At 46.1% G+C, this 14,084-nt stretch overlaps 1 protein-coding gene across 10 annotated transcripts in view; it reads right to left on the bottom strand.

Annotated features, from left to right (window-relative positions):
- Window positions 1–1,314: 1,314 nt before the first annotated feature.
- The window catches only part of Synrg (synergin gamma), an 81,016-nt gene continuing 68,246 nt past the window's right edge, over window positions 1,315–14,084 (bottom strand). For 8 of the 10 annotated variants that reach the window (XM_029545776.1, XM_029545777.1, XM_029545775.1 and 5 more), the window contains 3 exons: window positions 6,047–6,157; window positions 5,653–5,688; window positions 1,315–4,529 (listed from right to left, as the gene is read on the bottom strand). In XM_029545776.1, the coding sequence (XP_029401636.1) occupies window positions 4,398–4,529; window positions 5,653–5,688; window positions 6,047–6,157 (279 nt within the window). In that variant the 3' untranslated portion in view covers window positions 1,315–4,397. The remainder of the gene's footprint in view (window positions 4,530–5,652; window positions 5,689–6,046; window positions 6,158–14,084) is intronic. The other 2 variants (XM_029545779.1, XM_029545781.1) reach the window with 1 other exon arrangement.

The raw sequence follows: 14,084 nt of genomic DNA, 5'->3' as shown, positions 1-14,084 counted from the left end.
CTACCGTGGACTCTGGGAACCCCATGGAAGAGGAGGCAAAGGGTGTAAGAGCCAGGGAGACTGGAGGCCACTAAGAAAACAAGGCCTCTAAATCAACATGACCAGAGACTGAGACAGCCATGCACAGGGCCCAAACAGGCCTGCACCAGGTCCTGTGTGTATAGACTACAGCACCTAGCTTAGTTTTATGGGATTCAGGGTGTGTAAATGAGTGGCTCTCTGATTCTTATGCCTTCCCTTATTCTCCCTTTTATCTTGTCCAACTCTGATGTGTTAGTTTTTGTTGAATTTTATATTTTATATTTTATTACTCCTAATGAGAAAAGGAGTGAATGCAGATGAGAGGGGAGACGGGGGAAGGTCTGGAGTAGAGGGAGAGGAGACCATAATCAGAATAATGTGAGAAAAAACATCGTTTTTAATAAAAGGGGGGAAAAATGAGGCCAGGTGCAGTAGCACATGCCTGTGATCTCAGCACTGGGGGTGGGGGTGGGGACCACAGGAACCCTGGGGCCTGTTAGCCAGCCAGCCAGGCCTACTTAAGAAGTTCTAGGTCGCTGGGCGTGGTGATGCACACCTTAAATCCCAGCACTCGGGAGGCAGAGGCAGGCAGATCTCTGAGTTCCAGGCCAACCTGGTCTACAAAGTGAGTTCCAGGACAGCCAGGGCTACACAGAGAAACCCTGTCTGAAAAAAAAAGAAAAGAAAAGAAGTTCTAGCCTCTTTCCTAAAGTCTCTGCCATCTCCTTGCTCCCTCCCAATCAAGGGAATGACACCCAAAGCTGTCCCCTGACAGGAACATGCATACATAAGGACAGCCCCTTTCCTCCCCCCCACAAAAGACATCCTGATACGTAACCAAGGGTCTCCTGTGCACCTGGTAGTCTAACACCTTCCAAGTGCTTTGTCCTGTGTTCATCCTAGTGACCACATCTGTGGCCTTTTAACCCAGTAAAGAGAAGAGCTGAAGTCAGAAGTGTTCCCTGCTAGACAAGGGGTTGTTTCAGAGCAGACACCCAGTTTTACAGTGTATAAACACAGCACAGTAGTTGTTTATTAGAATGTACACAAGGGAAAAGCTACACACCATCTTTTAACATACAGGACCATGTTCCACATCACACACACACACACACATACACACATTTCACTGGCTTTCGACATTCATCAGGTTAGTTGGGCTACAGCTGCGACGTGAGAGGTCATAGGGGACCTGTTTAAAAGTCACCGTATAAAGAATGGAATGAAGTAAAATTTCATTGTAATGATACTCTGTGAGAAAAGTACTTGTAAAGCTTTTGTTGCTGCTGCGCCTGTTGTTGTGTTTGTTTTAAAACTGAGCTGTTTCACATAAGCCCTATTTCTTGGCTGGACTTGGAAAAGAGGGGGCTTTTCAATATCATTTGGTGTGCCCTTTCCACAGAAGTGGTACCCAATCTAGACAAACAACAGGCTACACACATCTTGACCTGCATTCTGGCATCTGCTGGAATGTCTACAGCAGGCTTCAACGGCTCCTTCATGACAAATGTCTGAAAATGTCAGAGTTCATTTGTTAACTGTTAAAGTGTGTTTGACCTTGAAGGTACTTAGAAGCCTTAGAGCAGCCCCCAGTGCAAAGCAAGCATTTCCAATTTCTGTTTGAGAAATCTTTTTGATGACACATAAATAGAAAAACAGGAAATAAGACCAAAAATAAAAACAAGCAAAACACCTAAAATACATATAGCAACACCAAATACTAATTTAAAATGTGTATCCCAGATGGTATGCTAACTAGCAGACTGAGACAGGGAAGCTCAGATGATATCCACGGGCACCTTGAGACCCTTCTGTCTCAGGCATGGCCACACAGGTCACACACCAGCCACAGAACAGAAGGCGAGGCACGGCACCCAAACCCAAGTGCTCATTAGTCGCCATTCAAGCTGTGGGTGAAGCTGCCCGACACAATGCACAGCATGGAGAACAGTAACCTTGGTTACTGTTTCCAAGGACACGGACTAGGCTCTTGGCTAACAAGAGCTGAGGTACAGCTGAATGCAACATGAGTCATTTTAATACATGAGTGCAAAGAAAATCAGCCGGCTAATGTCGCACACTCCCCCTAACCCCTGCGGAAGGATTCTAACTAAGCCTTTTAAGCATTAAATAGTCAATAATTTTCATGGTAAAGGCTTTTTTGCCTACGCCCACTGGATTTTCCTCTGGCACCTCCCAAGGAGTGACTGACTAGGAGCGGAGACGATCTAGCTCACAGGTACTTCAACAGATGTCACGGATACAGGCCACTGGGCAGAAAATACTTCACACAGCATTTCTAGAAAACGCTTCAGCGGTGTAAATGTGGCTAAACTGGGACCATTGCTAATGCTAAGGTCAATCCTATTGCTAATGTCTAGAGAGCAGGCTGGAGGGCCTACTTGTTTCTCTGGGGCGTGGAAAGACACTAGGGGCCATTACAAGAGGGCACTGAAAAGCAGCCTCCCTCCACACTCCACCAGCCCTGGGGAAGGGGAGGCCATGTGGTCACAATGCCGACAGCTTTCTGGGTGTCAGGAGCTGGAGGTGACATCACCTGGAACAGATGAGTAACTGGACTCACCAGCTCTTCACCCTACCTTCTGGGCGGCAGCAAGGCCAAGGAGAGCTGCATCGACAACTGAAAATGATCCCTAGCGTGGGGAAAATACGCATGGTACAAGAAGGAACGGTACAGAGACCCCTCGGCTTTGTTCCGGAAGGGGAGATGATGAATTATGTAAAAGCAGGAGTGAGATAGACAAAGCCCAACATTTTAGACTTCCAAATGAAAACTACATCAGATGAGGGGAGCATGTGAGATCCAGAGAGTGAGTCTTCCCAAAGGCCAGACCCACACGCCAGAGAAACAGCTCTCTCAGACTCCCTGGCTTCTCCTGGGAACAACCCCTTTTAACCACTTAAGCTCCTGCTCTCTTGGTTTTATGCATCTTGTTTACCTGACAAATTCCTATGCCAGTGTGAGCCTTTCCCTTTGAAAATTCAGCCCTGCTAACCACTTTCCTTTGCTGCATTTGAAGTGTATGTGTACACACACACACACACACATATACACACATACACACACACACACACACCTCACCACCACTTTACTGTCCCTCTCAGTAGGCCAGTGGTTCTCCACCTGTAGGCCTGTATCCATGACATCTGTAAGGGTGTCTAATGACCCTTTCACAGGGGTTGCCTAAGACCATTGGAAAACAGATATCTACATTCTGATTCATAACACTGGCACACAGTTATGAAGTAGAAACAAAAATAATTTTATGGCTGGAGGCCACCACAACATGAGGAGCTGTATGACAACTGCACTAGGAAGGCTGAGAACCACCGTGCTGGGCCCCGAGCTCCTTCCCACCCTGAGTTCGTTCTCAGATCTCCCCTGAAGTACTGCCAAGTCCAGCCTTGCTGGCTCCTCTGCAGTCTGCTTGTGGAGAGGTGGCTACGAGGAGATTTCAGCTCACCGCTGCTACCTGGTGGGAAAGCGCCATGCTTTGTGCCATGCTTAATGTTGGGGCAAAGCAGCAGGTTCTCACCAAAGGCTCCAAGGAGAAGGACGAGCATCCTGGATGCAGGCTCTGGGCCCTGTCACAGCAGGGAGGGCCTCCTTCAGAGGTGAGGTGCCACAGGAGGTGACTATGTGCCCTCCTTGCCTGCCGCTGTCCAGTGGAGACAGCAGTGCTCTCCTTACCAGGACAGAGCATCGGTTTAATCACAAGCCTTTTTAAAAATTCACTTCAAGTGTTTAAAAGCTAAATGCAGAAAAAAAATGTGTTCTGCTTCCCAGAGCCATGATGACGGCAATATAAGCGAGCCGGCTGGACACAAACTTGTGGATTCCGGCCCTAGCATCACGTATTTTTCTTCTTTTGTTAACATTCCACACACACTTCAGCAGCAGATTACTCCTCACAGAAAACTCTGGTCTGCATTTTAAATTATCTAAAGAGGACAAGAGTGACAGGGTATGGTGGCACATGCCTGTGTTCCAGTACTTGGGAGGCAGACATGAGAGGACCGATGCAAACTCAAGGTCAGCCAGGGGCATGCATCAAGGCCCTATCCTTAAAAAGGAAAACCAAACCAACGTCGCCATCAACAACAACAAAACCAGGGGAGATAAACAAGCAAGTGTCCGGTGCCACGTGCAGCTGGTGTCTGGTAATCTACCTCAAGTCTCAAAGAGGGGCAGGCAGAAGCATGGCAGGTTTTCTGGTGGGACCCTACCTCCTGGGGAATGCTTCAAAGAGACCAGTGGCAGGGGACTTTGCAGTACTTGCATTCTATTTATTGATTTCTGTCATCCTGAGTCCTGTGACAGAAACAACCAAAACTCAGCGTCATGGAGCAGCTTTTCAGAGCAGATCCGGCAAGAGGAGGCCAGGGGGCTTGGGTTCCACACAGTTGATCCAGAAGTTGGCACAGCTGGCATGGTACTGGTGTCCTCCGTAGGCCAGCTTGAAGCTGTCCGTCTCTGAGTTGAATGCCTGCCAGAAATAGAGAGGGGGGGGCAAGTCAGGGTCTGCCTACATCTAAGAGCTTGTCAGCAGCCACCACGGATACTCCCCAGGTGTCACCAAGGCTCAGGCCCGAATGGCACACACAGACAAAAGCCAAGCAGGTGGCTACAGGATCCAAGTAGGAAAGTTTTATTCATTTTTACTGCTAATTAAAGGTATAAAAGTCAGTACCATCCAACCTAGTGTCAGCAAAGGGTCCAATCTTCACAGAAAAGGCAGGCAGAGGTTACAGAAGAGAAAAGGGGCAGGGCACGGCAATCAAAATAGCCAAGTCCTGTGGGTAACCGGTTCCCTCACTATAAAGGCCGCCCTCCCTGGAGGCTGCCATTGCTGTAACATGTGGCCCCTTAGGTCTGTGGCTAATTACAGTTCTACCAGGACTGAAAACATTTTGAAGAGTTAGAAATCAATTGATATTAACTCTTAAAGTCTCATGCAGTGGTTCTCAACCTGTGAGTCAGGACCCATGCCAGGTCGCATATCGACATTTACATTACGAAACAGCAGCAAAATTACAGTACCAACAAAATAATTTTATGCTTGGGGGTCAACACACCATGAAGAACTGTATCAAAGGGTCACAGCATTAGGAAGGTTGAGAATCACTGGTCCAATGCCATTGGGGGCTGACAACTGAGTGGACATATGAGACCCTCCCTCATCTGTAGCTCAGCTACCCACAGCAGCTAACAGTCTTTAGTCTGCAGTTTGTCTTCTTAAACACCACAGATAAAGTCCTAGAATCCAAATGGTTTGATTTTTTTTTTTTTAATCTGTTATCCTCTAAATCCTAACGCTCTGCCATCTCATTCGCTGTCACTACAACTTCTAGTCTTCCAGAAGGTGCTGATTCGTGGCAAGGAAAAATACCAACAACAGCAGAAGCTGATTAGCAGCTACAAGCACGCAAACAGGACGGCCGTGGCCCCACAGAGACGCGTTAGTTGATTTGATCACACGTTATGGGGATGAGTGAGTCAGCAGAGGATTCACGATTGCTACAGTCCAGGACAACAACAGAATTAGCTGTTGGCCTCTCACACACAAGACTGAGATGGAGACACTAAAGTAACATGTAGCTGGCTCATACTTTTTTAGGCTGTTCTTCTGCAGGCATCTCTTCTTTCTGAAATGTTCAAACCATAAGGTCAAAAGGAAAAAAAAAAAAAAAAAAAAAAAGCTAATCAAGCCCCTGGAACAGCTCTTGCCTCCAGGTAACTCCACAGGGCCTGGCATTCTCACTCCCACCCACCCTTGTCCCTGGGGTGAACCCAATGCTCAGCAGGGAGGGAAGGACTCTGTTCACTCCCGGGGCAGTTTCCCCACTACCCTGTGGAAAAAACAGATCTGCCTCTATAGACTTTTCTAGACTTCAACATCCCCGCCTCTGGTCATAGCCCTTGTGAAGGGGGCTACCTGTGGCTGCCCCTTAAATCACATTAGGGACAAACAATGCCCCTTGAAGGAGGACGGTCAGGACTTACCCGGCTCCTCGAGTCCACATTTAAGAGACACACTCCACAAGCCAACTCCTGAGCGTTTTTGATCCCAGGCCGTAACATACAGGAGGAAAAATCCAGAGAATTCTCATCTGGCTGAGGATGACAGGAGAGATAGGTAAGGACATAGCAGTTTCAAATACTATATAGGTCAAGGGTCAACTATAAAATTAAGTCAACTGATGACACCAGTGCTTGGTTTCCACAAATCTGCTGAGCAGCTGCTGTGTCCTGGCTGCTAGCAAATGCCCACAGGAATAAACTGCTCCCTAGTCTTGGGGCCTAGGTAGAGTGAGGAGGTGTGGAGCAATGCAGGGCCAGTAGTGCTACAGTACTTATTTTGGGGGTAAGTACTGAGTGTCCAGGCACTCAACAGAGGCATTTAGCCAAGAGAGTGCTTCCCAGAACTCACTATTATCCTGTCTGAGTATTGATGATGCAGTGGGAGGTGAAGGTCAGTGGGGTGATGGGCTGATGGGCCAGGAGAGGAAGGAGAAAGGAAGGATTGACACACAGCAGTATGACATGGACATCTAAGCTAAAGTCCAGCTACAAGAGGCGATCAAGGGTGGGAGATGAGCCAAGGCGAGGGGGAGGAGAGGGGACCAGAACATCAAGGATCCAGAGAGGAACAGAAGGAGCTAAGGCAGGACCAAGCACACATTGCTGGCACCAACCTGCCTTCTGCTGTGTCAGCAAGAGTCTGGGCGGGTGGCAGTCCACAGGGAGAGGCTTCAGTTAGATGACAGGAGATGGGGAGGGGAGGAGGACTCATGGCGAGGGCTGTTATGGGGCAGAATCTACAGGCCCTGGGCATGTGCAGGCTATGGATGGAAGGGGGGAGGCTTGGGTAGATAAGAAACTTCACTGTAAGCCCAAGGACAGAGGGGAGAATAGTTTGGTTCAGGCTGAGTTGGAGCTGGCAAGGTCAGAAGTGCAGGTGCTGGGGACCTACAGCCCAGCCAATGCTAGGAGAGATCTGAGAGTCAGCAGCCGGGGCCAGCGAATGGAGGAATGGCCGGCCAGGCACACATACGCTAAGCGCCATGCTCAGCTTTTCACAGGCGTTATCTAGCTTATCCTTCCGCAAGCGGACATAGAAACTCCGTGAGCTATGGCAAGTGCAGTGCAGTGATTAAAGGGGCGGGCCTTAGTTTTGAAAACAGCTGTCAATTTCATAAAGATTAAATATGCATTTGCAGCATGAGCTTGCAGTTTCATTTCTAGATATTTATCCAAGAGAAAGGAAAATATATGTCAACAAATCTTGCTCCAAAAAAAAAAAAACCACCAAAAACAAAACCAAACCATTCATAGCAACTGTATCCATATTAGCCACATCTGGCACTAACAAATGTCTAGTAATAAGAAAATGGATAAACAAGTCGTGGCGTGTTGACACAATAGACTATTACTCAGCTAGGGAGCAAAGTGATATTTGATCAACATGGCTACATTTCAATATTATGTTACTAAGTAAGCCAGACACAAGAATGCTAACATTTGCTATCACTTCGCATTTATAAAGTATTAAAACAAAGGAACCCCTGGCTGTGGAAATCAGGGCAGCGGTGGCTTTCGAATCAGATCAGGGTTGACTATGAAAGAGACAGAGTGGACTTTAGGCACGGACAAAAATATTCTGAATATGTTCCAGGCCTTGTGGCACAGAGCCTTAATTCCAGCAGAGGCAGGCAGGTCTCTGTGAGTTGGAGGCCAGCCTGGTCTGCAGAGGGGCCAGCTGGGGCTACAGAGTAAGACATCCTCTTAAAAAAATCCAAAATCAACCAACCAAACAAAACACTGGAAAACTAAAACAGCGGCCGAGAATGTATGTTCATCACGTCACTGTAAATTCCATATTGCCAAATGAATTCCAAGAACATATACTTCTTCATTTTTCCACATCTTTTTGGATTCATAGTCAACTTTTGTTTGTTTTTACATATAAGGATAATACTGGCATGAATGTTGGTGATTTACATTTTAATAATTTTCATGTGTATGGTGGGTGTTTGCCTGCGTTTCTGTGCACCACATGCAGGCTGCGCCCATAGTCACCAGGAACGGGTGTCAGACCCCCTGGAACTAGTTGTGAGGCATTAACTAGTGGATGCTGGGAAGTGAGTCTGAGTCCTCTCTTCAAGAGCAACCAGTGCTTTTAGCCACTGAGCCATCTTCTCTGGCCCTAATTAGACTTAAGACTAAACTGAACCAGCAAAAACATTTTGAAAACTTCACTGGTCAAAGCCTTGGTGGCTGCTAGACAGTTGTTTCTCACCCTCTGTGCTGTGTCACAGACAAAGGCTTTAGATGGCTTTAAGGTCTGCATTATCACCATTTCTCCCAGCCACTCTTAACTGTAAATGGCCAGCAGAATAGTAAGCCGAGCCCCAGTGACACACTTTCTGACTTCCATACTGCAAGTGCCCTATCATGGCTGATTCTCCAGCTTGCTGTGTGGCGTCGTTAAGCATGGAGCTGGAAAGAACTGCCCAGCAACAGAACTACCTGGTGGTTACACCATCCAGAACCGCTACTCTAGGTGAGGCGCTGTCCCCATCTATCCAAGACTGCTCTGGTTTTAACACCCTCGTCCTGAGCATTAGGGACAGTTTGACACCATGGTACTGGATCAGGGACTATTGGAGAAATAATTACAATGTGGGGAAACCATAAGACTTGAAATCAGTCAAATTAATAAAATCCCTTGAACATCTATTTACGAGGGGAACCCAGGAAAGCAAATGAAAAGGGCACACTGCAATGTGCCACGAGAATGGTGGACTCTGCATAATTACCCTGTGATTAAATTAATTTTCCAAATGATAAAAATTAGCTCTCTTAGGTAGGCAGTGGTGGCACATGCCTTTAATCCCAACACTCAGGAGGCAGAGGTAGGTAGATCTCTGAGTTCAAGGCCAGCCTGGTCTACAAAGCAAGTTTCAGAACAGCCAGGGCTACACAGAGGAACCCTGTTTTGAAAAACAAAAATCAAACAAAACGAACAAAATTAGCCCTTTAAACACACAGCCATAAGCACAGGATTATATTGTAATGTCTAGAAGCAACATGATACTGATCAATGACCACAATTATAAGTCATACCTGCTACAAGATGCTGTAAACTGACCTTTGGCAAGTATTTCACATATTTAGTAAAGATTAAAATGCAGTTACATTATATATACCAGCTTCTTTTTAAAAATTACTTATTTTTTTTTTTTTTTTTGGTCTTTAAAACAGCAGTTTACATTCATTTATTTTTGAGGACATACAGCAAATGACAAAACAGACTTAGATGTGGCAGCGTGTGACTCTGCTAGATTTGAGATCTGTTTCATTTCACTATTCTTCCCTAAGTGCAGACACCTGCAGGTCTTTCTGTCTTTCCTTCATATTTGTTCTGGTTGAAGCTATTATTGGTCCTCATTTTTTCCATCAGAGTCATCGGACCCAGGCCGTTCTAAAAATTACTTATTTTTATTTTATGTGTATGAGGGTTTTTCCCATGACTTTGATTGCCACATGTGTCTAGTGCCACTGGAGGCTAGAAGAGAGGATTGGATTTGCTGGAACTGAAGTTACAGGTGTTTGTTAACTGCTGTGTGGGGGCTGGGAATTGAACCCAGGCCCTCTTCAAGAGCAGTGTGGTGGTTTCAATAAGAATGATCCCTATAGGCTCATATATTTGAATGTTTGATCATCAGGAAGTAGCACTATTTGAGGATTAGAAGGAGTGGCCTTGTTGAGGGAAGTATGTCACTGGGTACGTCTTTGAGGTTTCAAGAGCCCAAGCCAGGCCCCGTGTCTCCCTCCTGTCTGTGGATGCAGACGTAGAACTTTCAGCCACTTCTCTAGCACCATGTCTGCCTGAATACTGCCATGCTTGCCACAGTGAAGACAATGGCCTCTGAAACTGTAAGCCAGCCCCAATGAAATGCTTTCTGTTATAAGAGCTGCAGTGGCCATGGTGTCTCTTCACAGCAATAGAATCCAGACTAAGATTAACAGCAAGTGCTCCTAACTGCTGAACGATTTCTCTAGCCCTGTACCCCAGCTTCTTAAACTGTGGGTTGTGACCTGTAAGACAGGGCCACTTAATTCAATATGGGAGCTACAGAAAGTTGACAATGGTAGAAGGATGCTGACGTGCTAAAGAACTGAGGTAGATGTTCTGGCAGCACTCCTCCACGGTGTCTTATGATGTCACTGCAGCCCTCACGCTGGACATACAACATACAGCTTACACTGCTCATGCCGTTCACCACACACCAGTGAGTGTGGCCTCCAGCACCCTGCTCAGACCCCAGACGCTGCTGTGAATTGCAGAGCTCTTACAATACTGACAGAGTTTTCTGTTTTTATAGAGACAAAATCCTTGGGCTACAGAAAACAAAGACTTTTAATATTTTTCTGCTGCCATTGTTTAGCATCTAAGTAGCAAATCAGTGTATCTTTCTATTGCTATTTGTCACAGTTTGACTTAAAATTGCTGTTAAATTGCTGACTTTAATTTTAAAAAATTAAATGAATTTTGGCTTGGGATTAGAATAGCATTTCATTTTTGCAGTATCTTTTTGTTTTGTTTTGTTTTGTTTTGTTTTGTTTTGTTTTGAGAAAACAAACATACAGCCTTATATAGCCCTGGCTATTTTAGAACTCACTATATAGATCAAGCTAGCCTCGAAATTATAGACATCTACCATCCTTTGCATGTGCTGGGATTAAAGGTGTGCATACCCTACTTAGTATAGAATCTCTAACCATTTATAAGATAGCCTTAAACATACTTCAGTCATTTTTGTACCTCATGTTTATGAGAGGTGTTCTCAGTACTGACAATTAATGAGTCAAAATATTGATCAACTCTGAAAACTGAAAACACTCTCTACTCTACCCTGAGAATCAGACATTCAGCCCAGATGGAATTCTTTATGAAACATAAAGGATCACATCCATCCTGCTAGTATGCAAGCTTGCTTATGTCTGTAATAAACAATAAAATCACATGTTTACCAAAAGACAATTTAAAATAAGTGTCTTCATGATTTACTAGCAGTAAACATTTGATTTCATATCTATCATATGCACTTATATACATAAAAATTCCTCAGGCAGAAAGGAGTTGTGGGCAGATAGTTTAAGGGCATGTGTCATATCTGACCTGCTTACAGAGCCAAGACCGGGAGTCAGATGGAGGGTAAAAGCCTGGGTGCTTAGTAGTGATGCACGTCTACTGTGGTGTGCAAGAAAAGGAGCACTAGAGAAAGAGTCTGGTGGCAGGCAGTGCTCTTTGCCAACATTCACATTCTCCTTGGACAACTGGTATGAAAAGCTTCCTAGCCTCCTTGAGATTAGGCGCGACTATGCCACCTGCATGGCTGACACAGCTGTGTCACCTGCACGGCCAGTGAGTCACGTATGACACTGCTGGAAGGAAGCCTTTGAAACCAATCTGTTGGCTCAAAGGTTAAGAGCACTGGTTGCTCTTCCAGAGGGTTGAATTCCCAGTACCTGAATTGTGACTCACAAACATCTGTAACTCATTCTGGGGACTCTGACTTCTTCTTCTGGCTTTCCTGGGCACCAGGCATGTGGTGCACAGATATACATACAGGCAAAACACCCACACATATAAAATCCATAATAAAACTCATATGCTATTTTTCATGTTCCCTTGGCCCTCGTGGGTACCCAGCTATATTCCATGCGATGTAGGGAGTGAACCTGGGCGCTGAGTGAGGACAGGCTACAGAGCCTCTCTGCCTTGAGATGGACATGGGGCTTGAGCCATAAAGAAGGCCTGCTTGCTTGAGAACACTAAGATTGGAGAGACGTGTTTGTTACCTCAGCATAACCCAGTCTACTCTGACAGATGAAAACCCGGACACGAGTTCCAGAAACAAAAATTCTAATTGTGGAGCGTTCACTTGGCTAGTGCTTTGTACACTACTGTCCTTGCTGCTGTAACAAATTATCCAAAACTTAATGGCTTAAAAGAACATGGCTTTGGGCAGGAGAAATGGCTCAGTGGTTAAGGGCACTGACCACTCTTCTAGGGGACTGGTGCAAATCTCAGCACCCACATGGCCGTTCATAACGGTCTGTAACGCCAAGATCTGACTCTCACACAGACATATATACACAACAAAACTGCACATAAATTAAACATAAATACATTTGTAAAGGGACAGGCTTTACTCCCTTACAGCCCAGAAGTCAGAGGGTGAATGTCTGCAGTGGACTGACAGCACTCGTGCCTTCTGGAGCTCTGGAGGCAAGAATCTCTTTCCTTGCGTTTATAGCTTTAGAGATCACCGCTAGAAATGCCCAGTACTACTGTGCATTCCTGGCTCCGGGGGCATCTGCCACCCTCTCTCCATTTCCACTGTCACGCCATCTTCACTCTTACCTCACTACTTCCTGTCAGGACACTGTGATGACATGGGGCCCACCCAGCTGATTCAGGGTCATTTCCTCAAGCACACACCCTGAACTCAATGATCCCACCTGGGAAGTTTTTATTGCCACATGAAGTAGCACGGATGATGACACAGGTTCTGGGGTCACATGGCATGTCATCAGCTGAGGACATGGTAAAGATGCCATATTTAAAGCATGGTGCTTGCAAGAAGAGCAGGGTGTGAGGGATGCTGCCATCAAAGCACACTGTTCTCCTGAGATATCCACAGCACTGCAGAAGTAAACACTCTGAGATTGTCATTTCTTCACTCTGGGAGGAATTACCGAAAGAGCTGTATCATGCTGAATGAACAGCGGAATCCAAGGGTCTGTGTGACTTCTAGCTGGCCACAGACCTGGAGAAAAATTGTCCCTTTTCTTTTATTAGGTTTTATATGCCAACTGGGTGGTGGTGGCACACACCTTTAATCCCAGCACTCGGGAGGCAGAGGCAGGCGGATTTCTGAGTTCGAGGCCAGCCTGGTCTGCAAAGTGAGTTCCAGGACAGCCAGGGCTATACAGAGAAACCCTGTCTCGAAAAACAAAACAAAACAAAACAAAACAAAAAACAAAACAAAAAAAAGAGGTTTAATATGCCAAACATTTGCTTCCCAGGGCAGAACCATTTCTTTGATCTAATACATCCGAGAGATAAAAGCTTAGCTGACCCCCTCTCAGGCCTGACCATCAGAGTGTCCTTGCCTCACTGGAATCTGGCCATGACAACATCTCTACCTCACTGGAATCTGACCATCAAAGCATCCCTGCATCACGAAATTATACAGCCTTTCCCATAGAGCAACGCCTGCCTCTACCACAAGAGGGAGCTTCAGTCCACAGTCACCCCGAGCTTTGGAGAGTTTTCTGCTATGAAACACTCAGCGTAATAGAATACGAAGTCACACTGAAGCTGAGACTCTGCACTTTGCTTTACTGAGCACTGGGACGATGCACACTACTGCACGTGGGGCTTTTTTAGGTGGGAAGAGTCGTGGAGCTGGTGCTTTATTGTCTGCTTCTGTAATTGTCTGTTTTGGGGGAGCTGGTGATCTAACCGAGGCTGCAAGTATATGAAGCACATGCTCAAAAACATGATAAAACAAGACAAAACAGTAAACATACAGTCTGCCATTGAGGGAGAAACATGCCAGCTCTTGCGCAGCATCACAGAGCAGGATGATGAGATAGATTAAAAAATTCAGATTGTAATAGTTTCAATTAAATTTTGATGTTCTTGAGCCTTGATTTCTTTTATGGGCCAGGGAGATGGCTCAGCAGGCAACAGTGCTCCTCTTGTGTAAGGGCTACTTGTGTTTAACCCTGGAACCCGCAAAAGGCTCAGTGTGGTGGTGAGAGCCTGAATCCCAGCAGTCCTATCGTGAGGTGGGAAGCAGAGACCGGACACTCTCTCAGAAGCTCGCTCTAGCCTGGAGTACACAGTGCAGCAGCAGAACAAGGGGACACGAGCCAGCCTCAGCAAGGCAGGCAGCAAAAGGCAAATCCTAAAACAGCCTCTGACCTCCATCTGCACGCCACGGCACACACATACTCCCATACG

This window comes from Mus pahari, chromosome 14, assembly GCF_900095145.1.
Source record: "Mus pahari chromosome 14, PAHARI_EIJ_v1.1, whole genome shotgun sequence".
Taxonomy (NCBI): Eukaryota; Metazoa; Chordata; class Mammalia; order Rodentia; family Muridae; genus Mus; species Mus pahari.
The sequence above is the reverse complement of the archived record's forward strand: the minus strand, read 5'-3'. Positions and strand labels throughout refer to the sequence as shown.